At 62.0% G+C, this 26,736-nt stretch overlaps 3 protein-coding genes across 3 annotated transcripts; 1 reads left to right on the top strand and 2 right to left on the bottom strand.

Annotated features, from left to right (window-relative positions):
• Positions 1 to 1,057: 1,057 nt before the first annotated feature.
• LOC127462430 (SLAM family member 9-like) lies at positions 1,058 to 8,888 on the bottom strand. Its single transcript, XM_051771040.1, has 9 exons — positions 8,768 to 8,888; positions 6,429 to 6,722; positions 6,079 to 6,342; positions 5,590 to 5,616; positions 4,931 to 5,029; positions 4,762 to 4,806; positions 3,251 to 3,303; positions 2,151 to 2,231; positions 1,058 to 1,677 (listed from the first exon to the last, which is right to left on the bottom strand). The coding sequence occupies exons 1-9, from the start codon at positions 8,817 to 8,819 to the stop codon at positions 1,597 to 1,599; spliced, it is 996 nt and encodes a 331-aa protein (XP_051627000.1). The 5' UTR covers positions 8,820 to 8,888; the 3' UTR covers positions 1,058 to 1,596.
• Positions 8,889 to 10,136: 1,248 nt separating this feature from the next.
• On the top strand, positions 10,137 to 13,571 carry LOC127462433 (SLAM family member 9-like). The gene is made up of 4 exons (XM_051771048.1): positions 10,137 to 10,533; positions 10,634 to 10,927; positions 11,014 to 11,277; positions 12,327 to 13,571. The coding sequence occupies exons 1-4, from the start codon at positions 10,479 to 10,481 to the stop codon at positions 12,650 to 12,652; spliced, it is 939 nt and encodes a 312-aa protein (XP_051627008.1). The 5' UTR covers positions 10,137 to 10,478; the 3' UTR covers positions 12,653 to 13,571.
• Positions 13,572 to 13,796: 225 nt separating this feature from the next.
• Positions 13,797 to 20,601, bottom strand: LOC127462492 (signaling lymphocytic activation molecule-like). The gene is made up of 7 exons (XM_051771136.1): positions 20,513 to 20,601; positions 18,332 to 18,655; positions 17,005 to 17,286; positions 15,012 to 15,128; positions 14,667 to 14,736; positions 13,951 to 14,137; positions 13,797 to 13,853 (listed from the first exon to the last, which is right to left on the bottom strand). The coding sequence occupies exons 1-7, from the start codon at positions 20,577 to 20,579 to the stop codon at positions 13,797 to 13,799; spliced, it is 1,104 nt and encodes a 367-aa protein (XP_051627096.1). The 5' UTR covers positions 20,580 to 20,601.
• Between the last annotated feature and the right edge of the window lie 6,135 nt (positions 20,602 to 26,736).

Genomic DNA, 26,736 nt, shown 5'->3' with positions numbered 1-26,736 from the left:
TTTTTTGGGTTTTTTTGCAGCTTCCTGCGAGCTCGAAGGTGAAACCGGGGTGATGAACAGCCCCCAAATCAGCCCGGGGAGTCGTTTCTGGGAGTGGCAGGGAAAGGGCTGGAGCGGGTGGGGATTCTCCAGCTCCTCCCCAGCTCCCTTCGGGCCCCTCCCTTTGAGCATCGGAGCTCCAAGGACAGGTTTTGGTGCCACGCGGGCAAATCCCCGCGGAAAACTCGCGGGCTGCGCTTTCAATGGGCCGGTGTGAGGTGGAGGAGCCCCAAACCAGCCCCGTCACACGCCGGGAAAACGCGGAGAGAACACAAATCGCTCCCCGGGCTCGTCTAGAAGGGGCTGTTCCCATCCCAAACGAGATGCGGGCAGGAACGGGAGATCTGGCGTTTTTTATTCCAGCGGCTCCTGGAGGGCCCTCCCCGTGCCAGGGACTTCAAAGGCGACTCCGGTTTCAGCCCTGAATAATTCACCGGGCGAGACAAAGAGAGGGAGAGAAGGGAAGAGGCTTCCCGGAGTCTCTCTCTGTCCTGAGGCATCGGGGAATTGATGCCAGGGAGGGTTTTTGGGGGCTCAGCCACCGGCTCCGGGTGGGTTTGAGGAGCGGGGAGGGTGGGATGGGCCGGGAGAGCAGCTCTGCTCCCCTAAATCCCTGCCGGGAACCCACAACACAACAATTCACAAAGACCTCACCCCAGAACAAACCCTCACACATCAAAGGGGCAGAGCAGCACCAATCCCAGCCCTCAGCCGGTTTTCCCCCGAGCCCGGAGCGTCCTCTCCCGGGTCCCAGCACGGCACTGGTGGTGCTGGGCTCGGGGCTGGGCTCGGTGCTGGGGGTGCTGCGAGGTTTTTGGAAGGTCCCCAAAAAGTGGGGGAGGGCGGCAGGTGCCGAAACCGCGGCCGAGGTGCGGCGGGGGAAGGTTCAGCTTCTCGGGGGTATTTTTAGATCTTCCCTTCAGCAAAAAAAAAAAAAAAAAACGAAGAAGCCGAAGCGTTGGGCGAGTTTGAAAGTAAAAACAGCAAAAAAAAAAAAAAAGGAGAAAAAAAGGAGAAAAATAGCAACGTAACAAAATAATCAGGAGGAACTTCTTCAGGGGAAGGGTTTTAAATTTTGGGAGGGGCTGCCCGGGGAGGGCACCGGTCGTGGAGGTGTCCAAGGAACGACTGGACGCGGCACTCAGTTACTTTTTTGGGGTTTTTTTTTCAACTCATTTAGGTCGGAAAACGCTTCCAAAACCCTCAAGTCCTCGCCCCCGGGACGAGCAGCCGCAGTTTTGGTCAAAGCAGGTGGAAAAAGGGAGCTCAAACCCCCCGTGGCCGCCGAAAACAAGGGCAGAGCTCCCCAGAGCTCCCGCAGAGGACGGGGCTGTGCTTGCAGGGTGTCGACATCCTCCCTCGGGGCTCACACCCTCCCTCGGGGCTCACATCCCCCGGGTGCTGACACCCTTCCTGGCCCCCCCGCGCCCTCGCAGGACCCGCTGCCGAGGGTGGAGGGAAGGGAGGAGGAGCTCCAGGCTCGGGCCGGGCCGGGGAGCTGCGCTGGAGCCGAGCTGGGGGGTCATTCACACAACCAGCGAGTAGATGGGGGGTCATTCACACAACCAGCGAGTAGATGCTCTTCTCCTCCACCTCCTGCCCCCCCAGCACGGTGCTGCCCATCTTCTCGTCGTCCGTCTGCAGGGGCAAAGGGACACGAGCTCTGCTGGGCTCGGGGCAGCTCGTCCCTCCTCCCCGGGGGAGGGACCCACGGGCTTCGTCCCCGAGGAGCAAAGTGGAGACCCCTCTGTCCGTGCCCTGAGCTCCAGGGGTTCCGTGTCTCACCCTGTTCCATGTCTCACCCTGTTCCATGCCCTGAGCTCCAGGAGTTCCATGTCTCATCCTGTTCCATGTCTCCCCCTGTTCCATCTCTCCCCCTATTCCATGTCTCCCCCTATTCCATCTCTCCCCCATTCCATCTCTCCCCCTGTTCCATCTCTCCCCCTGTTCTATCTCTCACCCTATTCCATGTCTCCCCCTATTCCAGGTCTCCCCTGTTCCATCTCTCACCCTATTCCATGTCTCCCCCTATTCCAGGTCTCCCCTGTTCCATCTCTCCCCCTATTCCAGGTCTCCCAGCTCCCGGGAGATGGACACGAGTCCCCCCTCACCTGTGCTGGAGCCTTCACCGTGGCGTAGATGGTTGTGGAGTTCTCCCCCCTCGGGTTGTCTCTTGTCGCGTTCGGGACATTCTGGGGGGGGAAAAAAAGGGTTTAAAAGTGTTTTTGCAGGGCTGGGGGTCGGCAAAGAGACCCCAAAGCCAGAGATCCTTTGATGACCCACCCCTGGGAGTGCTGCCCCATCCCTGGCAGTGTCCCAGGCCAGGCTGGAGGGGTTTGGAGCGATTTGGGCTGGTGGGAGGTGTCCCTGCCCGTGCCAGGGGTGGCACTGGATGGGCTTTAAGATCCCTACAAAACCAACCCAGCCCATGGCTCTGGGATTCTCTGCCCCCTCCCTCTGGATGGGGAGCCAAGATTTTGGGGGCAGAGCCCTGGGGGGTGCCCTGGGAAGCCCAGGCCGTGCCAGCTGCCCCTGGGCCCTTCCCAGCGCTGGCACATCCCCTTCCAGCTCCCAAAAACCCCAGGAGACAAAGCCAGGGGTTGTGACCCCCTTCCCCTGCTGGGGCAGCCCTGCTGCTCTGCCCTGATAAGAGGGCTGTGCCCGGCCCGGCATCCAGCCAGGGAGGGAAAACACTGGAATTATCGGGGCTGAGCTTCCCGGGGCCCAGGGCTCTGCTTTGGGGTCAGGGCTCTGCTTTTGGGCTCCAGGGCTCTGCTTTTGGGGTCCAGGGCACTGTATTACTGTACTAATCAACATTATTAATTACTATCGATAATATTGATAATATTTGTATTGTTAACTATTAACATTAATAATGTTTATTAATAAAATTAATGTAGTATGATAAATTATATTATACCATATATTTATATGGTTATTTATATAATATTTATACTATGATACTACACTATTTACACCATTTTATACCAGCAGTTTTTAGCTTTTACACGTGCAATAAATAACCCTGACGAAGATCTTTCATCTGTTCCCTCGTTTGTCACAATAAATAATTCAGTTCACACAAACAGACCTGATGTGCCACCGTCAGAGGCTGTGGGACAAAATGATTTCATCCCAGAGCTCTGTAATTCCCGGAATTCGAACCCAATCCCGGGCTGAGGTGGGATCCAGCCCCCCTGCCCGGGCTCACCTGCTGGCAGGGGTTCACCTGGGCGTACACGGTGGTCAGCTCCTGCCGGGCCCCTGCAAGAGGGAAGAGCAGGAGGTTGGGAGGGAGAGGCTGCAGAGGATCCCCCTGGGCAGCCCCTGGATGCTCCTGGCCCAGGGAAGGAGGGAATTCCGGCCACAGGTGCCCAGGGAAGGAGGGAATTCTGGCCACAGGCACCCAGGGAAGGAGGGAATTCCAGCCACAGGTGCCCAGGGAAGGAGGGAATTCTGGCCACAGGCACCCAGGGAAGGAGGGAATTCCGGCCACAGGCTCCCAGGGAAGGAGGGAATTCCAGTCACAAGCGCCCAGGGAAGGAGGGAATTCCAGCCACAGGCGCCCAGGGAAGGAGGGAATTCTGGCCACAGGCTCCCAGGCTCGGGTGAAATCCTGATCCTGCAGCTTCTGGAGACCCCTGGGAGGTTTTACTGTGGGTCGAGGTATCCCGGTCTCATCCCAGAATCCTCCCGTGGGACACTCGCTCCCAGCTCAAAGGACAGCCAAGATCAGCTTGTTCTGTTTGAATCCCAAAATCCTTGGATGTTTCCAGAGGACGGGCTGTGTTTGTCTCTCCTTCACGCCTTGCAGGGGGAATTAACGCCCAGCTCATGGAAGGGAGGGGAGCAGAGAGGATTTAAATCCTCCATAATCTCATTTTTGGGTCAAAATCGCTCGTTTGAAGTGCAGGAGAACGAGCCAGGCGGGCTCCAGAGTTCCCTTGGGAAGAGCTGGATCCAAGTTTTCATCCGTGAGGAGCCCCGACATCCCACTTGGAGACACGTGCGGATGGAAAACACGAGGCAGCAGCTTTATTTCGGGCCAGGGAAACAATAAAAAACACCCCACGGACAAAAAAGCAGCGTGAAAACCACCTCAAAGAACTTTTGGCACCGGCTCAGTGGCAGCAGAGGTGGGAATGGCCCAGCCCTGGATCCCAGGGGGGTGGGAATGGCCCGGCCCTGGATCCCAGGGAGGTGGGAATTGCTACGGTGGTCTCTCCTTCCTCTGGGTTTGTCGGTGACAGGACAAGGGGAAACAGCCTCAGGCTGTGCCAGGGGAGGCTCAGGGTGGCCACGAGGAGGAATTTCTTGCTGGAAAGGGTGGACTCGGTGGCCTTGGAGGTTTTTTTCCAACCTCAGTGATCCTGGGGTTCTGGAATTCTCCTGGTTTGTCTCTGCCCTCCCAGGTCTCTCTTTCCAGCTCTTTTCTTTCCCTCAGATCCCTCTGGCTCTCATGACCTCACAGCTCTGCTCTCAACCCCTTCCTGCTGGTCTGGCTGGAGGTTTTCTGGTGGGAAGGGAGAGTTTGGCTCCCTTTGACATCCCCCGGGATCATCCCCTTCCCTCCCCTCTGGGATGGAGGTGTGGGGGTCCCTCAGCCAGGGAACGCTCTGGCACCAAGCCATGGCAGTGGAGGATTTCCCTCCCCATCCTAAACGTGACCAGGCTGCTCCCAGCAGGAAAAAGGGGAGGGAAGGAACATCCCCCAAATCCTACCTGTGTCCGTGGCCTCGGCCGCAGACAGACGGAACATCCTCCAGCCTGGGGGAGAAGGGACACAGGGAACTGTGAGCAGCGGCCCCAAATCGGCCCCTGGGTGCTGTGCCCGCCCCTCTCCTGCCCGCCAGGGCTCCAGGGAAGGTTTTCCAAAGGAGATTCAGCTCACCTCTGGATCTGCAGTAGAACAGGGCGACTAAAAGCACCGCGACCCCGGTCACCGCCAGGGCACCGGCGACGATCGCGGTCCGAGGGGCGGAGGCGGAGGCTGCGGGGAGAACAGGTCCGGTGAGAACATCCCCGAACAGATCTGCCCCTTCCTGGCACCGGGGCACAGGGAACCCGGCCCAGCTCTGCCCCGGCACCCCCCGAGCCCCCAGAGCAGCCCAGCTCTGCCCAGCCCAGCCCAGAGGACGAGCGGCCGGGCAGGAGCAGCAGCAGGACCCTCCCGGCCCGGCCCCTCCCGGCCACCCCCAACCCCCCCGGCCCTCCAGGCACCTCCGGGGGGGCTTTTGGGGCACGAAAGCCCGTGTTGGGAGGGTGGGGGTGCCCACCCAGCACCCATGGATTCGCTGCTCCCACCCCAAAGCAGGACTTTTGGGGGACACCCGCCCTGCCCCAATCCCCCGGGGGGGCACGGGCGGCACAGGGATGCCCAGGGCACTGCCCAGGAGGGCCGGAGGGAGGGGATGGACCGGGCTGCTCTCAGGGTCTCCATCTGCCCCTGCCAAGCACGGCCCCTGTGCCAGCCGGGCCTGGGGAGCTGCCGGGGGCACACGGGGACACTGAGGGGCCAGGCTGGGCACACACGGGGGGGTGGCAGCTCACCAGTGGGGAGAGGGTGGGTTGTATTTCCTGGGTGCACGGAGAGGGGAGAGAACAGGGAGAGAACAGGGAGAGAGGGGAGAGAACAGGGAGAGAGGGGAGAGAACAGGGAGAGAGGTCAGTGCCCGGGCCGGGGGTCCCGCTTCTCCCCGCACACCCAGCACAGCTCGGGGGCAAAGCTGGAGCCGCGGGGAGGGGGACCCAGCCCATCCCACTGCCCTGCCCGGCCCTCTGGGTGCCCCTTACCTGCGCACAGGTCCCTCCCCAGCCCTCTGGGTGCCCCTTACCTGCTCACAGGTCCCTCCCTGACCCTCTGGGTGCCCATTACCTGCACACAGGTCCCTCCCTGTCCCTCTGGGTGCCCCTTACCTGCTCACAGGTCCCTCCCTGTCCCTCTGGGTGCCCCTTACCTGCTCACAGGTCCCTCCCCAGCCCTCTGGGTGCCCCTTACCTGCTCACAGGTCACTCCCTGTCCCTCTGGGTGCCCCTTACCTGTGCACAGGTGCCCGGGCGAGACGGTGACGCTGCTGTTGCTGACGGGGTTCCGTGCCCGGCACGTGAGGGACACGGCCCCGCCCGGGGGTGACTCCTCCAGCAGCACCGTGGGCCCCTCTCCCCGGGGCTGCTCCCCCACGCTCCAGCCGTAGGAGACGCTGCCCAGGCCGGGGCCGGGCGCGGAGCAGCGCAGGGCGTAGCGGCAGCCCCCGCCCGAGCAGTTCTGGGCCTCGCAGCTCACCCGGGGCTCTGCCAGCTCCCCTGGGGGAAGGAGGGCAGGGGCTGTCAGCAAACACCTCGGGACACTGAGAAACACCCCCGAAAAGCCAGCACTGAGGGGCACCTACTGTACACCTGCAGGGTGAAGGTGGATTTTGTCCCCTGGCTCTGTGCAGAGTAGGTTCCAGCATCCTCCATCCTGAGCTGGGAGATGGTGAGGGCCCTGCCCTGCTCGGAGAAGGTGAAGCGTGTCTCGTATTTGTTGTTTGAAAACAGGGCTACAGGAGGTTCACCGAATTTCACAGTCACTATGGGTGCATTATCAAAGCTCCAGACGGTTACATTTCCAGGCAGATCCTGGATGTGGAAGGTGACAGACTTTCCCTCGGCTCCAACCACCTCTGTCACGATGTCGTCGCCCACTGGGGAGAGAAGGTGGTTCAAGGTGCTGTACCCAGGGGAGGAGGCACAGAAAGGGTGGGGGGTGTTTGAGGGGAAGGCAGGAGAGCTCGGGGAAGGGTCCTTGGCTGCAGGAGGAGTCTCCCCCCACTGCAGCCCCAGCCTCACCCCACTGCGGTCGCAGCCTCACCCCACTGCAGTCCCAGCCTCACCCCACTGCACTCACAGCCTCACCCCACTGCACTCACAGTCTCACCCCACTGCAGTCCCAGCCTCACCCCACTGCAGCCCCAGCCTCACCCCCCTGCAGTCCCAGCCTCACCCCACTGCAGTCCCAGCCTCACCCCACTGCACTCACACCACGTGGGGCCACGGGCAGGCCCCGGCACCGTCAAACACCCACGTGCAAAGGGTGTGCAAGAACCAGAGCCTGGAGCTGGAAAGTACAAGGGGGGGTTTGCAATGGCTTGGAAAGGTCAGGGAGATTCGTTTCGACCACCAGAGGCTGAGCTCACCAAGGTGAGCAGGGAAGGAACCACATCAGTCAGCTGAGCAGCCGCTTCTCCCTCCCTTGGAACAATAATTGGATCATGGAATGGGTTGGGTTGGGAGGGACCTTAAAGACTGTCTTGTTCCACCCTCCTGCCGTGGGCAGGGACACCTTCCACCAGCCCAGGGTGCTCCAACCCGGCCTGGGGCACTGCCAGGGATGGGGCACCCACAGCTGCTCTTCTCCAGCCTGAACATTCCCAGCTTTCCCAGCCTGTCTCCACATGGGAGATGCTCCAGCTCCCTTCTCAGCTTCACGGCTCCCTCTGTACTTTCTCCAACAATTCCATGTCCTTCTTATACAGCTGGACACTGCTCCAGGTGGGATCTCACCAGAGCAGAGCAGGGGAGGAGAATCCTCTCCCATGACCTGCTGGCCACGATCCTTTGGATGCAGCCCCAGGACAAGGTCCCTCTGGATCCATCCCAGGGCAAGATCCCTCTGGATCCATCCCAGGGCAAGATCCCTCTGGATCCATCCCAGGACAAGGTCCCTCTGGATCCACCCCAGGACATGTCCCTCTGGATCCATCCCAGGACAAGGTCCCTCTGGATCCACCCCAGGACATGTCCCTCTGGATCCATCCCAGGGCAAGATCCCTCTGGATCCATCCCAGGACAAGGTCCCTCTGGATCCATCCCTCACCACCCAGCTCGGAGGGTGACCCCAAGGAGGAAGGCATTTCTTTCGTTCTCTTGTCTGTCTCCCACCTAAAAACTCAGCACTTCCCAGTCTGGGGATGGAAAGGGGAACCAAGCCTGGCTCAGCTGTGCCACCAGACCCCGAGGCTGTCACGTCTTCCCTGGGCTCAGCCTGACTCTCTGGGACGTGGGCAACCAACCTCCCCACCCACAGCGGGGGGAAAAGCTGGTGGGGAGGATAAACCTGCAGGAAATGTGTGGAGCAGCCGGATAATGAAGGCACTGAGGGCTGTGGGAAGGGGCCGGGGTAGAAACACCACAAAAAGGAGCCCTGGGAGCTCCAAAAGCTTGGAGACAACGTGCAGGGGAGCAGCACCCGAGGGCAGAGCGGGGTGGCCTGGGCACATCTGGCAGCAGCTGGAGGGAGGCCGGGCCAGGGCTGAGACCTGACACAACCCCTCATCAGCAGGGACCACACGAGAGGGAGAGCCAGGGACACCTTTCCCCCTGGAACAAACTCCATCCCTGAGGAGCTGCCCCAAACTCCAGCCCTGTGGAGCTGCCCCAAACTCCATCCCTATGGGGCTGCCCCAAACTCCATCCCCGTGGAGCTGCCCCAAACTTCATCCCCGTGGAGCTGCCCCAAACTTCATCCCCGTGGAGCTGCCCCAAACTCCATCCCTGTGGAGCTGCCCCAAACTCCATCCCCGTGGAGCTGCCCCAAACTCCATCCCCATGGGGCTGCCCCGCTGCTCCCTCGTGTCCCCGCTGCTCCCTCGTGTCCCCGCTGTCCTGGGCGTCCCCAAAACCACCCCGAGCCCCCCACGGGCTCCTTCCCTCCTGCTGCCAGGGGCAAAAAGGGGCACCCTGCACTCACTGGCTCGGTGGAGGATGAAGAAGGTGAGAAGGAGGAGCTGAGAGACGTCCATGGGCCTCCTGGAGCGTTGTCTGCGCCCACCATCTGCAGCGGAAGGCGGGAGGGAGCCTGAGAAACGAGGGTTTCCTGGGCCTGAAAAGGGGTGGAGAGAACTGTGACCTTCCTCCTGTGTCGCTGTAACGCCCGTTAGAGGCAGCACCCCAACGTCAGGGGGGACAATGCCACCCCCATAACGGAAAGACTGAGCTGAAAAACTCCGTTTCCAGCTAAAAAACTCCGTTTCCAGCTAAAAAACTCCGTTTCCAGGCAAAGGCAAGCGATGCAGCCGGGACAAAGAGCATCACTGTGGCCCTGTGTGTGAGACAAGTGTCACCCACCACCCTTTGTGGGGACCAGCCCCAAGAGGGGACTCGGCACGGGATGGACACGGAGCTGCTCCAGAGGAGGCACCGGGAGGAGCAGAGGGATGGAGGGAGCGGCTCCCCCGTGAGAAAAGGCTGGGAGAACTGGGATTGCTCACCTGGGAGAAGGGAAGCTTCGGGGTGACCCGGCTGTGGTCTTCCAGGACCTGAAGGAGCTGCAAGAAACGGGGGGAGAGGGTCTGGAGTGACAGGACAAGGGGGGAACAGCTTCCCAGGGACAGGAGGGTGAGATGGGATACTGGGAGGGAATTCCCCCTGGGAGGGTGGGGAGGCCCTGGCACAGGTTGGGCTGTGGCTGCCCCACCCCTGGAAGTGTCCAAGGCCAGGTTGGAGCAACCTGGGCTGGTGGGAGGTGTCCCTGCCCGTGGCAGGGGGTGGAACGAGGTGAATTTTCCATCCTTTCCAAATCCAACCATTTAATTCCATGATTCAATTATTCTTCTGGGCTGTGGGGAGAGAGGGGAGCTGGTTTTAGCTCAGTGGAATTCAGCCCCTGGGAGGTGCCATCAGCCCCCTGAGGAAGAGGAACCAGGGTTGTTTCGGTGCCTGACCTCTCCAGAGCACTTCTCATGTGCCTGGATTTCAGAAATCATCTGACTTTCCATAAAAACAAGAATTAGGGAAGCGCTGTTTTCCCTTCCAGTTCTCACTCAGCTGCCCTGTCTACTGGGGTGGGGTCTGGGGGGCTGGAGGGGACTGGAGCAGCTCCTCTGTGGGAGAGTTGAGGCTGCTCAGCCTGGAGAAGAGAAGAGAACCTGTGGCTGTTCCATCCCTGGGAATGCCCAAGGCCGGGTTGGACCAACCTGGGACAGTGGGAAGGGTCCCTGCCCGTGGCAGGGGTGGGACTGGATGAGCTTTATGGTCCCTTCCAACCCAACCCAACCCAGCAGCACTCCCGAGGGACGCCCTGGTGACCCCAGCCCGTGGGCTCCTGGGCACTGACCCACCCCGTCCTCCACGAGAACCATCTCCTCAGGCTGGTGCCCACCGAGGACCTGGGACTCTTGTCTCTGTCCCAGCCTGCCTTTGCTTGGAAATGGAGTTTTCCAGCTCCAGTCTCCTCTGGAGAGGGTGGGATTGTCCCCCACGACGTTCCCTTCCCGGCGCTGAGCCAAGTGCCACCTGCCGAGGCCGCGGCGACAGCGACACCAGGACAGAGCTCGGGGTTCTCTCCGCCCATCCAACCCCTTTGAAAACCACTGTGAGCACGCTGGTGCCTTCCTCTTGCACCAGGATCAGCCTCCAGCTTGTCAGGGTGCAGACAGACCCTCCCCGTGCCCCGGCCGCCGATGGAGGTGTTTGGGTTCCTGCTCCTCGCCCTCCTCGTCCTCCTTCGCCGAGCCAGTGAGTGCAAAGTGTTCCCCCCGAACCCCGAGCCCTCCTGCCTTCCCCTCAAACACCCCCCAGCCTTTCTGTGCCTCCTTCAACCACCTTCTCTCCCCAGCGGGCTATGGCATGGTGACAGAGGTGGTTGGAGCCGAGGGCGGGTCTGTCACCTTCCACATCCACGGTCCAACAAGAATTGTAGCCGTCTGGAGCTTTGGCAATGCACCCATAGTCACTGTGAAATTCAGTGAACCTCCTGTAGCCCTGTTTGCAGACAAAAAATACGAGACACGCTTCACCTTCTCCGAGCAGGGCAGGGCCCTCACCATCTCCCAGCTCAGGATGGAGGATGCTGGAACCTACTCTGCACGGAGCGGGTTCATAGACTCCACCTTCACCCTGCAGGTGTACAGTAGGTGCCTCTCAGTGCTGGCTTTTCGGGGGTGTTTCTCAGTGTCCCGAGGTGTTTGCTGACAGCCCCTGCCCTCCTTCCCCCAGGGGAGCTGGCAGAGCCCCGGGTGAGCTGCGAGGCCCAGAACTGCTCGGGCGGGGGCTGCCGCTACGCCCTGCGCTGCTCCGCGCCCGGCCCCGGCCTGGGCAGCGTCTCCTACGGCTGGAGCGTGGGGGAGCAGCCTCGGGGAGAGGGGCCCACGGTGCTGCTGGAGGAGTCACCCCCGGGCGGGGCCGTGTCCCTCACGTGCCGGGCACGGAACCCCGTCAGCAACAGCAGCGTCACCGTCTCGCCCGGGCACCTGTGCACAGGTAAGGGGCACCCAGAGGGACAGGGAGGGACCTGTGCGCAGGTAAGGGGCACCCAGAGGGACAGGGAGGGACCTGTGTGCAGGTAAGGGGCACCCAGAGGGACAGGGAGGGACCTGTGTGCAGGTAAGGGGCACCCAGAGGGTCAGGGAGGGACCTGTGAGCAGGTAAGGGGCACCCAGAGGGACAGGGAGGGACCTGTGAGCAGGTAAGGGGCACCCAGAGGGCTGGGGAGGGACCTGTGAGCAGGTAAGGGGCACCCAGAGGGCCGGGCAGGGCAGTGGGATGGGCTGGATCCCCCTCCCCGCGGCTCCAGCTTTGCCCCCGAGCTGTGCTGGGTGTGCGGGGAGAAGCGGGACCCCCGGCCCGGGCACTGACCTCTCTCCCTGTTCTCTCCCCTCTCTCCCTGTTCTCTCCCCTCTCTCCCTGTTCTCTCCCTGTTCTCTCCCCTCTCCGTGCACCCAGGAAATACAACCCACCCTCTCCCCACTGGTGAGCTGCCACCCCCCCGTGTGTGCCCAGCCTGGCCCCTCAGTGTCCCCGTGTGCCCCCGGCAGCTCCCCAGGCCCGGCTGGCACAGGGGCCGTGCTTGGCAGGGGCAGATGGAGACCCTGAGAGCAGCCCGGTCCATCCCCTCCCTCCGGCCCTCCTGGGCAGTGCCCTGGGCATCCCTGTGCCGCCCGTGCCCCCCCGGGGGATTGGGGCAGGGCGGGTGTCCCCCAAAAGTCCTGCTTTGGGGTGGGAGCAGCGAATCCATGGGTGCTGGGTGGGCACCCCCACCCTCCCAACACGGACTTTCGTGCCCCAAAAGCCCCCCCGGAGGTGCCTGGAGGGCCGGGGGGGTTGGGGGTGGCCGGGAGGGGCCGGGCCGGGAGGGTCCTGCTGCTGCTCCTGCCCGGCCGCTCGTCCTCTGGGCTGGGCTGGGCAGAGCTGGGCTGCTCTGGGGGCTCGGGGGGTGCCGGGGCAGAGCTGGGCCGGGTTCCCTGTGCCCCGGTGCCAGGAAGGGGCAGATCTGTTCGGGGATGTTCTCACCGGACCTGCTCTCCCCCCAGGGCCCCTCTCCAGTAGCCTGGCCAGGGTCGGGGCCGTGGCCGTGGCCGAAGCCGCGGCTCTCGCCGGAGTTTTCTTGGTGTTCTACTGCAGAGACAAGCGAGGAGCTGCACCCAGAGCCTCGGGGGGGTTGTCCAGCCAAGAATCCCAGAATCCCAGAGCCCCCGAGGTTGGAAAAGCCCTCCCAGCCCATCCAGTCCCCCCCGTGCCCCAGCCCCACCCCGTCCCCAGCCCAGAGCTCTCAGTGCCACGTCCAGTCCTCCCCTGGGCACCCCCGGGGCTGGGCACTCCCCCACCTCCCTGGGCAGCCCCAGGGCTCCGCTCTTGACAGGATTTGGGGGTTTTACACCCCCTTAGAGGCCCAGGGGTGAGGGTGGCCCTGCCCTTCCCTGCACCTGCCCCCACCCTGGGGGAAGTGGTTGGTTGCAGACACTTCCAGGGAGGCAGCTCAGTTATTTTCTGTGGGCACAGAAGGGGGAAGTCAGGGAGGTACAAAAACAGTGGTTCCTGTTCCACCTCAGCAGCGGATCCGCCCCGTGACACTCTCCAGCAGCAACCCCTTCCAGAGGGCTTTATTCCCAATTTATTTTCCTCTCCCTTCACCACGGTCCACACAGCCAGACCTGCTGTCACAGCTGGGCTGTGCTGGGGTTATAAAACACCCCAGGCTGGGTCAGCTGGATTTTCCAGCCCTGCTCCCTCATCCAGGCCCCCTCCAACATCCCCACACGGGACATTTCCACAGGGAACCAAGAGTTGCTGTGGGCAGGGGGGGGGGCTGCCTCCTCCTCCTCCTCCTCCTCCTCCTCCTCCTCCTCCTCCCAGCCACAAATTCGGCTTTAAGTCCATCTGGAAAAGCTCAGCCGTTCCCACAGAGATCAGTGGGGAAAACGGGGACGGGAAAATCCGGTGGGACACGGGCTGCAGAGCCAGGCTGAGCCTGCGGGGGCTGCAAAACTCTCCCCGCTCCTTGGGGACAAAACTCCCGAGTTTTTGGAACCTGTGGCAGAGCTCAAAAATAAAACGGCTTCTCGTTTTCCCGCCGTTGAACCCCCGTTCCTGCGTGTCCCTTAGGACCGTGGGATGAGTTCCTGGCGTGGAAACCCCCAGGTCAGGGATGAGGTCGGAGCCCAAAACTCCTCCGGCCGCCCCTTCCCGGTGCTGCCGATCCTTCCCCTCCCAGGGGCCGAGTCACTCCCTGTTTCACTCCCATCCGCGGGGTCGGATCCAGAGTCCCTCTCCCTGCTCCCAGCGCTCCAGGATCCAGCCGGGAGCCTCCAGCCACAGCCAGGGGAGGTTTCTTTGCCGCGCTCCTCTCTCGCTCACCCCTCCCTTCTCCAGACTGCTCGTTCCGCCCCCGCCGGGGGGGTTCGTGTCGGTCCCCCCAGGGATGAGCGGGTCAATCCCACCAGGAAACGCGGGGTTTGGTGCCCACGAGCCGGGCTGGGCAGCTGCCCCCTGCCCCCAGAGGCTCAGAGCCTGGGCATCATCACCCCGACATAAACCGTGGTGGGCTCCCGGGGGGGGCTCTGCGGCAAAGATCAGGGGGGCAAAAGGGGGTCAGGGAGGTGCCAGGGCGAGGGAAATGCCCGGCCGGGGGGAGGGAGAGGGGCGGGGGTCCCTTACCTGGGAGAGGGGCGGGGGTCCCGGCAGGGTGGGGGGCTCCGGAGGGTCGCGGGGGGCTCTGCCGGGGGGTCCCTGCAGGGTGGGGGGCTCCGGAGGGTCGCGGGGGGCTCTGCCGGGGGGCCCCGTGGCCGCGGCGTAGATGGTGGTGCAGGAGGGGGGGGTCGGGGCTGGGGGGCTCTTTTGGCTTCTGCGGGAGGGGGACAAAGGACGAGCGGTGAGAGACGGGTCCCCCCCGGGCCCTTCCCTCCCTCCGCCCGCCCATTTTTGGTTTAACAGGAACGGGAGAAGGGGGGGAAACCCGCCCGGAGCGTCCCCAAAGCCACCCCGGGGTCCTGAGGGCTCGGGAAGCCGCAGCACCCAAATTCATTCCCGAATTAACGGCGACCGGGCTGACCCCTGGAACGCGGGGGTTGGGGGACCCTCCCACCCCTCCTCCCCCCCCCCGGTGATGTCACCCCGTCCCTCCCCACCCGCGGGGCTCTGTTGACACCCGGTGGCCAAAGCACAGCGCGGAGGTTGCCACGGAGGGGGGACCAAGAGCCACCTTTGGGTGCTGCTGCTGCCGCTGCCCGAGACCCCCACCCAGGAAACCCCCCCCCCGGGACCGTGCCCACGCTCCCCCCCCCGGCCGCAGGACTCGGGGTCCCGCTGCTCAAGGAGCATTTCCAGGGCTGGAAAAACGAGCCTTTGGAAAAAGGGGAGGGGGCTGGTGGTGCCTCACCCGCGCCCGCTGGACCTGGGAGTAGATGGTGTGCTCGGCACGGTCCGGGCTGGGCTCCTGGTCGGCTGTGAGAGGGATAATTCGGGTTGGAAAAGCCCTCCGGGATCATCCAGCCCACCCCGTGCCCCCTTCCCCACCTTGTGCCCCCAGCCCAGAGCGCTCAGTGCCACGACCACTCCTTCCCTGGGCACCCCCAGGGCTGGTGGGGACTCCCCCCCCACCTCAGGGGTCTTTTAAACCTCCCCAATTCTGGGATTCACGAGGTGTCCACCCCCAGATCCCCCCCCAGACCCAGCCCAGCCCACCCCCCGCCCCGGGACCCCTCCCTGGCCCCGCTCACCCGGGGGTGCAGCCGGGTGGGGGGTCCTGAAGACCCCGAAGAGGACGATGATGATGATGATGATGACGACGGGCACCACCAGCAGCACGAGCAGCTCCGTCCTCGGCCTGGCAGCGCCTGGGGGGGGGGAGCAGAGAGGGGAAGGGGGGTCCCGGGTCACCCCAGAGCGGAGCAGGAGGAGCTGCTCAAGTTTTGGGGGGGTTGGTTTCAACAGGACAGGAAACAGGAGGTGGGAAATGTTCCTCCTCGCCCTGAAGCAGCTCGAGGAGGCTGCACCAGCAGCTCCAAACCTGCCGAGGGCGCGGATCGGGGCCGGGCAGAGCCCCAAAAACGGCTCGTGGGGAGGCGGCCCCTTTATCACCGTTCCAGCACCGCTGACGGGTGAGGAGAGGGGCAGTTTGGGGCCACCCAAAGCCCTAAAAATGTCTCTGGTGGCCTCGTGGAGCCCGGCAGGGAGGACACAGCCCCTTGGTCACAGCTCCAGCGACCCCACAGAGGGGTGTCACACGGTGTGGGTGGTCTGGGGGGGAAAGGGGGTGAGAAACAAGTCCAACCCCCCCCCCCCCGGGGTGTCTCATTCCCCGAGCGAGAGTCCCCTGGGGATGTTTTCCCAGCACGGGTCACAGGGAGAGCCCTGTCAGAGGTGGGGACTTCACCTCAGCCTCCCCGGGGGAAGGGGCAGCCCCCACCTCACTCAGCCCACCCCCCGAAAAAATCCCCCCCGGGTCACAAGGAAGAGCCAAAAAAACCCACTGAGCAAGAACGCGACTTTTGCCCCAAAATCCTCCCCAGGGGAAGTTGTCACCGAGGGGTTTTGTCCTCCCCGAAGCACCTGGAGGAGTTTTATCGCCTCTAAAATGCCCCTGGAGCAGCAGGGAAGGGAAGGGAAGGGGCTGGGCTGGCTGGGCAGGGAGGAGGGACCCGCGGCCCCGCGGTCGGGGTTGGTGGGAACCCCCGGCAGGTGGAGCAGCCGCTGATTTTCCGGGAAAAAAAAGGTCCTTTAGGGTGAGTAAAACGGGGTGAGGAAGTGCCCTGAAGAGCAAGAGCAGGGCTGGGAGGATGCAGAGGGTTGGGCTGGGAAGTGGGGACCTGTTTGGGCTGGAGAAGGCTGGGAGGGGATCTCATCAATCCTCAAATATCCATATAAATATCTCATCCTGAAGGGGAATCTCGTGAATCCACAGAAATCTCTCAAATATCCACAGAAATCTCTCAAATATCCACAGAAATCTCTCAAATATCCACAGAAATCTCTCAAATATTCATAGAAATCCCTCAAATATCCACAGGAATATCTCAAATATCCACAGAAATCTCTCAAATATCCACAGAAATCTCTCAAATATCCATAGAAATCTCCCAAATATCCATAGAAATCTCTCAAATATCCACAGAAATCTCTCATCTGAGGGGGGGGGGAGTCTCATCATTCCACCCAAATCTCTCAACTATCCCCACAAACCCCTCCAATATCCCCACAAACCCCTCAAATATCCCCACAAACCCCTCCAATATCCCCACAAACCCCTCCTCCGAGAGGGGATCTCATCCCATCCACCCCCCCAAACATCCCCAAGGATGATCCCAGACTCCTCCCAGCATTTCCCAGTGACAGGACAAGGGGTCATGGCCACAACCCAACCCTGGAGGAGCCCAGCAAGGGGTGATGGCCACAACCCAACCCTGGAGGAGCCCAACAAGGGGTCATGGCCACAACCCAAACCCAGAGGAGCCCAACAAGGGGTGATGGCCACAAACCAACCCTGGAGGAGCCCAACGAGAGGTCATGGCCACAACCCAAACCCGGAGGAGCCCAACCCGAGGCAGACCTTTCCCCGGAGGGTGGAACGGCCGCCCAGGGAGGGTGTGGAGTCTCCTCTCCGGGGACATTCCAACCCCTCCTGGACGTGTCCCTGCGTCACCCGCTCCGGGTGGCCCCCAGAGGTCCCTTCCAGCCCCAACTGCTCCGGGATTTTGGGATCCTGGGACCTACCCCGTGGCTCGTGGCCGCACTCGGGGGGCTGGAAGGCGACGGCCCGGCTGCTGACGGGGTTGCTGGCGGTGCAGACACAGGGGGTGTGGGGGTCCCAGGGGGGGTAGGAGAGGTGCAGGAAGCTGCTGTTCCCCGAGCAGAGCCCCGGAACGCCGCTGTCCTGGCTGCCCCAGCTGTAGGAAACCTCATCCCCTCGCTCGGCCGTGCAGTTGAGGGCGACGGTGCAGCTCCCGTTGGCGACTTCCCTGCTGAGGATCCGGACGCTGGGATGGGACACCGGCTCTGGAGGGGGGCACAGGGGGGTCACCTGGCATCAGGATGGGCATTTACCACCCCATCCATCGCCCCCTCGGCTCCCAAGGGCCGGGAGCATCCTGAGGGGTCACGGAATCCCAGAATCAGCTGGGTTGGGAGGGACCTCCCAGACCATCCAGCCCAACCCTGGATCCAACCCCGCCGTGGTTCCCAGCCCGTGGCACTGATGCCACATCCAGTCTGGGCTTAAAAACCTCCAGGGTTGGAGAATCCCCCCCCTCCCTGGGCAGCCCATTCCAAGGGCTGAGCACCCTCTCTGCAAAGAAATTCTTCCTAAATCCAACCTAACCCTGCCCTGGCACAGCTTCAGACCCAGCCCTCTTGTCTTGCCTGGCAGAAGAGACCAACCCCCCCTGGCTCCCCCCTCCTGTCAGGAGCTGTGCAGAGTGGGGAGGTCTCCCCTGAGCCTCCTCCTCTCCAGGCTGAGCCCCCCCAGCTCCCTCAGCCTCTCCTCACGGGAATTGTGCTCCAGCCCCTTCCCCAGCCTGGCTGCTCTTCCCTGGCCCTGCTCCAGCCCCTCCATGTCCTTCCTGAGCTGAGGGCCCAGAACTGGACACAGCACTCCAGGGGTGGCCTCACCAGCGCTGAGTCCAGGGCAGGAATCCCTTCCCTGGCCCTGTTGGCCACCCTGTTCCTGAGCCAGGCCAGGATCCATTGGCCTTCTTGTCCCCCTGGGCACACTCTGGCTCCTGTCCAGCTCCCTGCCCATCCCAAATCCCAGCTCCCTTCCTGCCTGGCTGCTCTCCAGCCACTCTGTCCCCAGGGGTTGTTGTGGCCAGAGAGCAGGACCCAGCCCTTGGCCTACTTGAACCTCATCCCCTTGGGAATCAGCCCATGGATCCAACCCCCCCAGGTCCCCCTGCAGACCCTCCTGCCCTCCAGCTGATCCACAACCCCCTCCAGCTCGGTGTCACCCGCAAATTTACTGATGACGGGACTCAACCCCCTCACCTAAACCACCAACAAAGCCATTAAACAGAATAAATACATTAAACAGCCCAGAGCCTCTCACCGTAGACCTGCAGGCGGATCTGCTGCACCTCCTCCTCCGGCCCTTTGCTCACCACGTACTCGTAGAGCTGCCCGTCCCGCCGGCTCGTGTTGAGGATCTCCAGGGAAAAGTCCGCCCTGTGGAAGCGGATCTGCCCCTGGAAGTGGTTGGTGCAGTTGCCCCCCGAGTACCTGACCAGGACTTGCTTCTTGGGGAACGACCCCCACCGCTTCCAGGAGGACTCCCGGAATTCCGCCGTGAGCTCCCGCAGCCGGGGGGGGACCCTCAGGACCGTCGCCTTCCCCAGAGTGCCCGGCACTGTCTCGCCCTCCCCGGGGAGCATTCCTGGCAGGAGAGTGGGGAGAAGGGCTGAGGCACAGGGAGACTCACAGCAACCACCCCCCTCCCCAGACAGAGGAGGGGGAATCCTCTGGGATCCTCAAGGATCAAAGCCAGAAATGTCACTGGACCCACCCTGGAGGGGGAATCCTCCAAAATCCTCAAGGATCAAAGCCAGAAATGTCACTGGAGGGGGAATCCTCCAGGATCCTCAAGGATCAAAGCCAGAAATGTCACTGGACCCACCCTGGAGGGGGAATCCTCCAAAATCCTCAAGGATCAAAGCCAGAAATGTCACTGGAGGGGGAATCCTCCAGGATCCTCAAGGATCAAAGCCAGAAACGTCACTAAAGGGGGAATCCTCTGGGACCCTCAAGGATCAAAGCCAGAAACGTCACTAAAGGGGGAATCCTCTGGGACCCTCTAGGATCAAAGCCAGAAATGTCACGTTCCTTGGAGCCCCTTCAGGTCTTGGGAGGCCACAAAACAAAGAATTGCTTTTCAGGAGGAATTTCCCCCTGGAAAGGGTGTTCAGGCCTTGGCAGGGGCTGCCCAGGGAGGTTTGGAGTGCCCAGCCCTGGGGGTGCCCAGGGCAGGACTGGCTGTGGCACTGAGTGCCAAGGTGGGGATGGGGCACAGGGGGGGCACTGGATGACCCTGGAGGTCTTTTCCAACCCCAAATGATCCTGGGATTCCATAAAGTCAGCTCCAAACCTCCCCTCGTCCCTCTCCTGGCCGAGGGGGGTCCCGGGGGGGGTTTCAGGGGGGTTGCAGCTCCCCCACACCGGATTTCCAGGGCAGGATCTTCTCCCCCAAACCCTCTGCTGCGTTTCCTCCCGGCCCAGTGACTCAGATTTGCCTCCGTCCCGGGGCAAACAGGCGGGTTTGGGGGCAGGAAGGAGGAGGAGGAGGAGGAGGAGGAGGAAGAGGAGGAGGTGCCACCTCGGTGGGAGCGGGGAAGGGACCCCGCGGTGCCACCCCCACCTTTCCTACCCCCTTCTTTCCACAGAAAAGAGGGGGAATTACCCCAAAACGGGGCTGGGGGGGCCCCAGAGGACCCCACACCCCCCTGTCCTGCTGCAAAGCACTCCTCCCTGACCACCCCATCACCCCATCACCCACCTCTGCCCCTTCCAAGCACCGGTTTGAGCCACCCCGGGGGGGGTTTATCCCCCCAAAATGAAGCAGGAATGTGGGCATGGCCATTATCCCATGGGATCATCCCCAGGGAGCCTCAGGAATGTTCTGCTGGGAGTTTGGGTGGGAATCCCGGGGTGCTGGGGGGTGCTGGGGGTGCTGGGGGGTGCTGGGGGGTGCTGGGGGTGCTGGGTTTGCCTCAGCAGGAGGAGTTTTTTTGGGCTCCTCGTGAATTAGCAGCTGGAAAAGCCCCTTTTTACATCAGCTCAGAAAAAAAAAAAACCCTCTGTGCCCAGGAGCGAGGGGGGATCAGCTGGAGGGGGAGGGAGGGATGAAAATGATCCCCCCAAATAATCCAAACTGGGCAGTAAAAAATAAAAAAAAAATACTCCCAAATAACCCAAAAGGAGCATTACCCAAAAAAATTAAAAAAAAAAAATAAAAAATAATCCGAACTGAGCATTAAAAATAAATAAATACCCCAAAATAACCCAGAGTGAGCATTAAAAAAAAAATACCCCCAAATAACGGGAACTGAACATTACAAAAATAAAAAAAATAAAATAAAAAATAAGAAATAATCTGAACTGAGCATTACAATAAATAAATAAATAAATAAATAAATAAATAAATAAAAAATAATCCGAACCGAGCATTAAAAAAAAATAAAATAAATACCCCCAAAATAACCCAAAATGAGCGTTTTGGAGAGGCAAATTCACTCACCCCAGACAGCCCCGAGGGCGAGGAGCAGCCGGAGCAGCAGCAGCAGCAGCCGAGCCGAGCAGCCCATGTCGGGAGCCGCGGAGTTTCTGCTGCTCTGGGGTTAAAAATCAGCTCCTCGCAGGGACAGGTGCCCTCGAATCAGCGCCGGTTTGCGGGCCAGGAGTTTCCTGTTTTGGGGCTGAACGCGGCTCCTTTTTTTGCTTTGCTTTGCCTTTCATTTCTCGGTCGGAAAATATTCAAACTATTCGGCAGAAGCGGCCCCGGGGACCCGCGGGAGGGGAGGAAGCGGAGCGGGGGGTTTGCGCCAGAACCTCCGAGCCCCGACCCTGAAAGGAGAGGAAATAACCCGTGAGGGAATCATTTCTTATTATTTGTTATAGAATTCCCGGCGCTGGAAGCTCCGGAGGGATCCCAAAGGCTGCGGGAGGGGAGGTGCTGCCCACCCCAAATGGTCCAGAGGGTTGGGAATGGGGCTGGAATATCAATCCTGGGATGGGAAAGGCAGGGAAAGGGTGCTGGGGACAGAGACAGTCCAGAGGGGTGGGAATGGGGCTGGAATATCAGCCTGGGATGGGAAAGGCAGGGAAAACATTGCTGGGGACAGGGATGGTCCAGAGGGTTGGGAATGGGGCTGGAATATCAATCCTGGGGTGGGAAAGGCAGGGAAAACAGTGCTGGGGACAGGGATGGTCCAGCAGGATGGGGCTGGAATATCAGCCCTGGGGTGGGAAAAGCAGGGAAAACAGTGCTGGGGACAGGGACAGTCCAGAGGGTTGGGAATGGGGCTGGAATATCAGCCTGGGATGGGAAAGGCAGGGAAAACGGTGCTGGGGACAGGGATGGTCCAGAGGGGTGGGAATGGGGCTGGAATATCAGCCCTGGGGTGGGAAAAGCAGGGAAAAGGTGCTGGGGACAGGGATGGTCCAGGATGGGGATGGGGCTGGAATATCAGCCCTGGGGTGGGAAAAGCAGGGAAAACAGTGCTGGGGACAGGGACGGTCCAGGATGGGGATGGGGCTGGAATATCAGTCTGGGTGTGGAAAAGCAGGGGAAGGTCAGTCCTGGCCCTGCTGCTGGAACCTCTGGATATGTTTCTGGCGGAGGGAATCACTCCCTGGCAAAGGGAATCACTCCCTGGCAAAGGGAATCATTCCCTGCCGTCGGGGCTCAGCTTTGGAACGGAAGGAAGGGTTTTTGCCTTCGGGTTTTCTTCCAGTTTCGTTGCTTTCCCTGTTTTTTTCCGGAGGTGGCAGCAGCAGGAATTCACGCCCGCGGTCGGGAAACACCTCTGAGGCCACCGAGGCCACCCCGGGACTCGCCCCCCGGCCCAGAGCCACGTCCAGCCCTTCCCTGGGTGCCCCAGGCTGGTTTAAAATGACATTTTAGTGTCACCGCGGGGCAGCGAAGGGTGAACTCACGTCCCGCCGCTTTTCAGGGAAGTGGAGCTCGGAGCCTTCCGCGGGTTTTGCCGTCAGCAGATCGCCCCTGATGGTAAAAGGTGCCCGTGAAACCACCCGAAACCACCCCCTTGGCGTCCCGCGGGGCCCCTCCTCCCGCCCCCAGGGCTCCTGACTCAGCCACTTCCCAACAGCGAGAGGGGGAAGGACCCGGCAGAGCTCTTCCCGTGGAAAAAAAGGGGGTGAGCAAGAGCAGGTCGAGGGGAGTCCACAGCAGAGGTTCCTCCTGGAGGCATCTGGGACCTGGAAAACTGCTTAATGAGCAAAAACATCAAGAGAAAAAACCCTTTGGGGGAGCACTGAGGGCATCCAGAGGTAGGAAAACCTCTTTTGATGGCAAGGAATGATCCCAAAAAATCCTTTGGGGGAGCACTGAGGGCATCCAGAGGTAGGAAAACCTCTTTTGATGGTGAGGAATGATCCCGAAAAACCCTTTGGGGGAGCACTGAGAGCATCAAGAGGTAGGAAAAGCCTCTTCTGATGGCAAGGAATGATCCCAAAAACTCCTTTCTTTCCCACGAGCTCAGCCTGAAATCTCCTGGCTGGGAAGTCGACTGAGATACCAACCCCAGGCCCTGTGTTTGTCCATTTTATGGACACCTCGGGTCTTGTGAGAGGCAGATGAGCCCCAAACTTCCAGAAAACGTTTTCAAGGTGGGGGGGGATCCCTGCAAAAATAAACCCTGATGTTCAAACCATCGGACTTGGAGCAGAAATGACCCCGAGCTGCTCCTTGGACCGAGTGGAACCACCTGGATTTTTCAAAGGAGTCCCTGTTGACCCTTTGCTGATCGTGGCCTTCGAAATCTTTGCTTGAAGATGGCTCTGGAATTCGGGATTTACGGAGATAAAACTCCTGGTTGTCCCCCTCCCTTGGGCTGGGTGGTTGGAGCTGGCAGGGGAAAAGTGTCCCGGGGTTGTGGTGGCCCAGGAAAGGTCCCCAATTCTCCTTGCAGGCTGAGGGAGCACCTCCAGCACTCCCAAATCATCTTCCCACCCCAAAGGACCCGTGTCCCACCATCCAGGGCTGGAATCTCCCCTGGGGGACACAGGGGAAGGGTCTCTGTCCCCCACAAAGGTGCTGGGGGAGGTAAACACACCTTCCTCCATCATCCCCTGAGCTGAGGGATCTCCCAGCCCAAGGGGGAAGAATCCGGAACAGGCACCTAAAAAATGTGGTGTTCAGGTAAGAATTTAATGTGCAAACGGGTGTTTGTGAAGGTCCCCAGAGCAGGGAGGACACGCAGAGGGAAAGCCAGAGGTGCCCCCACCCCGGCTCTGCCCCCTTGAGACGGTCCTGGAAAAATGCAGGATGCCCAAAATCCCCGGGAAAGGCTCGGGCTGGGCGGCCCCACCGGCCTCGGGGAGAGGGAGAGGAGGATTTCCCGGTGATTGAGGGGTTGGAATCGTTCCCTTGAGCCAGCACCACACCCTCTCTGCTCCCGGGAGGTCTGGGAGCCTCATCCCGATGCCGGGGGGGTGAGGAGCTGAGGACAGAGGGTCCTCAAGCCAGAGCGAGGTGGAGGAAGAGGAGCAGGAGGTGCCCCAGGAGCAGCAGCCCGCCCGTGGCCGTGCAGGAGGAGGAGGCAGTGGAGGATTCACCTGGAGGCAGAGGGAGGTGAGGGGCAGGGGGAGGGCTCTGGAGGGATCCCAGCCCTCCCTGGGTGGGAGAAACCCCGAGAAACCCCGAGAAACCTGCCTGTTGTGGGGAGCAAAAGGGGGGAGGGTGGTGAGTGAGAGCTTCGTCAGAGCTTCCCCTGCCTGTGGAAAACGGGATTTCCTTTCTATCAGCCTTGGATAACAAATATATATATACCAGAGAAAATAACCCAGGTCGTTAGGGAGAGGTGAGTGGGTGACACCAGAGAAGGAGGAACCGAAAACACTTCCCAAACCACTCTCAGCCTCCCTGGGGGGCAGCGCCAGAGGTTTCTTCCCTCTCCCGGATATCTCAGCTCCAGATCTGTAAATAAATCCGGGATGGCTTCCATGTGGAAGGAGCATCGGGGTCGTCTGGGAGCGGCACCGCCGGGTTCTGTCGCTCCCTTATCTGGTTTTGTCGCTCCCTTATCTGGCCCAGACACCCCCTCGGGCGATCTCGGGCAGATATTCCCGAGCTCGGCCCCAGGGCGGTCCTCCCGCGCTCCGGCAGCTTTTCCCGGGATATCCAGGGTGCCGCTGGAAGAGAGCAAGAGGCGCCGGGGTCAGCGGTCCCCAAATCCGATCAGTCCCGCCGTCTGCTCCCGCCCTTGGAGCCGCGCCACTAATCACCTTATGGTAAGCTCATTGCCTTCCCGGGCGGCTCCCAGACATTCCCGGCCGGCTCCCAACCATTCCCGACCGGCTCCGAGCCATTCCCGGGAGGCTCCCAGACATTTCCCGGGAGGCTCCCAGGCATTCCCAGGAGGCTCATTGCCTTCCCTGGCGGCTCCCAGACATTCCCGACCGGCTCTGAGCCATTCCCGGGAGACTCCCAGCCATTCCAGGTCCCGCTGATGGCTTGGAAAACCCCGTCTGGGCACTGAGTGACGCGGGGGACGAGTTGGGGACCGGGGGGTCACTGAGCAAGGCCCTGGTTCTGCTTGGGGGGCGGGGGGGGGGGTTGAAAGGGGCAGTTCCCAGCCAAAAAAAGTCTGGGAAAAATGCACTGGGAGAGGAGAGGAGAGGGATGGGATGAGCTGGAGCGGGATTTCCGCAGGATGGGGCTCCCGGGTGTGTCCCCGAGGACGCCGAGGGGTCCCTGCTCCATCCCCAGGGGTGTTCAGCCCCACCGGTGAGGGAAACCGAGGCACGGCCCGACCCTTCCATCCTGCACAGAGGCGGCTGGAGGAGCTCCCCGGCTTCCCCTCCCTCCCCACGCGGTGCCCCGGTGATGACGCGGGGACGCTCCGGCTCCCACGGCCCCTCTTTCCTTTCCCCCCCCTTCGCAAAAAACTAATTAAGGCGACAAAGAGGAAAAAAAACCACAAAAAAACCAGCGTTTTTGTGAGGCTGGAAAAAAACCCTCGGCTCCGGGAGAAGGGGCCGAGCCGATTAATTAATTAGAGCTTTTGTCCGCGGCTCCATTCAACACGTAGAGAACAATTTGCATCGAGGGGACCTGCAAAAAGCTCTGCCCGGGGAGCGCGGAGAGGGGGGAAGAAAGGCGAGGGAAGGAAAGGGGAACATTTACCGCGTCTCCCGGCCCGCGCCGAGGAGGAAGGAGGAGGAAGACGCCGCGCACCCGAAGCACCGCATTGCGGAGGGTGTTTTCATTCAGCGCATCATCCGCGCTTTCTCGTCCCCCTTCCAGCCAAATTTGGGCCCCCGAGGAGGGCGACGGAGGGTTCGGGGGGGAGTTTTGCGCCCGCGGAGCCGCCGCGGGGGCTCGGGATGGATGGATGGATGGCTTTGGAATGCGCTTTCCCGGCTCCGGGGTTTGGGAACGCGGGGCGGGCGATGCTGCGGGAAGGGTCCCGCGGGGACCCCCAGGGTGCCCCCCCCCCGTTGGCAGAAGGGGCAGCTTTTTAAACGCTTTTCCTGGTTTAAGGCGCCCGCAGGTTCATCCCCGCCCGCGCCTCCCGAACCGGGCAGGGAGGAAAATCCAAGGATTTTTGTTTAAAGCCGGATCCTCTGCCCGGGAGGTGGCAGCATTAGACCGCGCTCGGATGGGCTCGGCCCTGGGGGGGGTCCCCGGGCCCCCCCAAAACCCGTCCGGCGGGAGCTGAGCCCCGCGCGCTGCTCCCAAATCCCGCCGGGAAGCGCCGGCCGGGCTGGAGCCGGGCAGGGGCCGCATCCAAGGGGGAAGCGGCGTCTTTTGGAGCCGCTGAGCCTCCTCCCGGCTCAAATCCACTCGGCCCGGGGGTGCAGCCGAGCGCCTGTTCCCAGCTGTGATGGGAAAAGGGCCGGGACGCTCAGGGAAGGACCCCCCCGCACCCCAGCTGGATTTTATTCCCGGCCTCCCACCCCTCCAGGGGCTCATCCATCCCCCGCACGAGATCCCGGGGAGGCGGGAGCTGCTCCTTCCCCTCCCACCTGTCCCGGGGCAGAGTCCCGAGTCCTGGCACCCACCCCCGCTTCCTCCACGAAGCCCGTCCCACCGCCCGGTCACCACTTCCCCCGGCCCACGGGCATCCCTGTGCCCCTTCCCGGCTGCCAGCCTCGGGCAAGCCCTGCCCGCCGGCGCTGCCGCCGCTCCCGGGGGGTCCCGCCCCGCTGGGTTGGGGGCTGCAGCGCCCGCACGGCCCCACCCGAGGAGGGGACATGGTGGGAGCCGGGGCCGCGCTGCTCTGCGGATTGCTGGTGGCAGCCGGGGGTGAGGATGCCCCCGGGGCACGGGGGGATGCCAGGGAAGGGGGGTCGGGGCATCCCGGCAGCTCCAGGGAGCATCCCTAGGGGTGCTTTGGGTGGGGGAGGAGGTGGAGATCACCCTCTCCCTCACACCGCCGGGGTCTCCCCACCCCCGGTGCCTTGCAGGGGGCGACGTCCCGGTGCTGAGGGGGCTGCAGGGCCAATCCCTGTCCTTCCCAGCCCTGCGTCCCGCCTTCGGGGACATCGCCCGCGTCACCTGGAGGACCCGGGGCACCCACATGGCCGAGGCCAAGCCCCGGGAGAAGAAGTTCTCGGTGGATTTCCTGCCCGGGTTCCGCGGGCGGCTGCTCATCCACCCCAACAACCTCTCCCTGGAGCTCCGAGGGCTGAGGCTGGAGGACAGTGGGAGCTACGAGGTGGTCGTGGACACCTTGTCCGACCCCACCGCCCCAAAGACCCTCCAGTACCGTCTGTGGG

Source organism: Manacus candei, unplaced genomic scaffold (assembly GCF_025592945.1).
Source record: "Manacus candei isolate 608988 ecotype Guabito, Panama unplaced genomic scaffold, ASM2559294v1 h1tg000128l, whole genome shotgun sequence".
In the NCBI taxonomy this organism is placed as follows: Eukaryota; Metazoa; Chordata; class Aves; order Passeriformes; family Pipridae; genus Manacus; species Manacus candei.
Note: the sequence above shows the minus strand (reverse complement) of the source record. Positions and strands in the feature narration are given on the sequence as shown.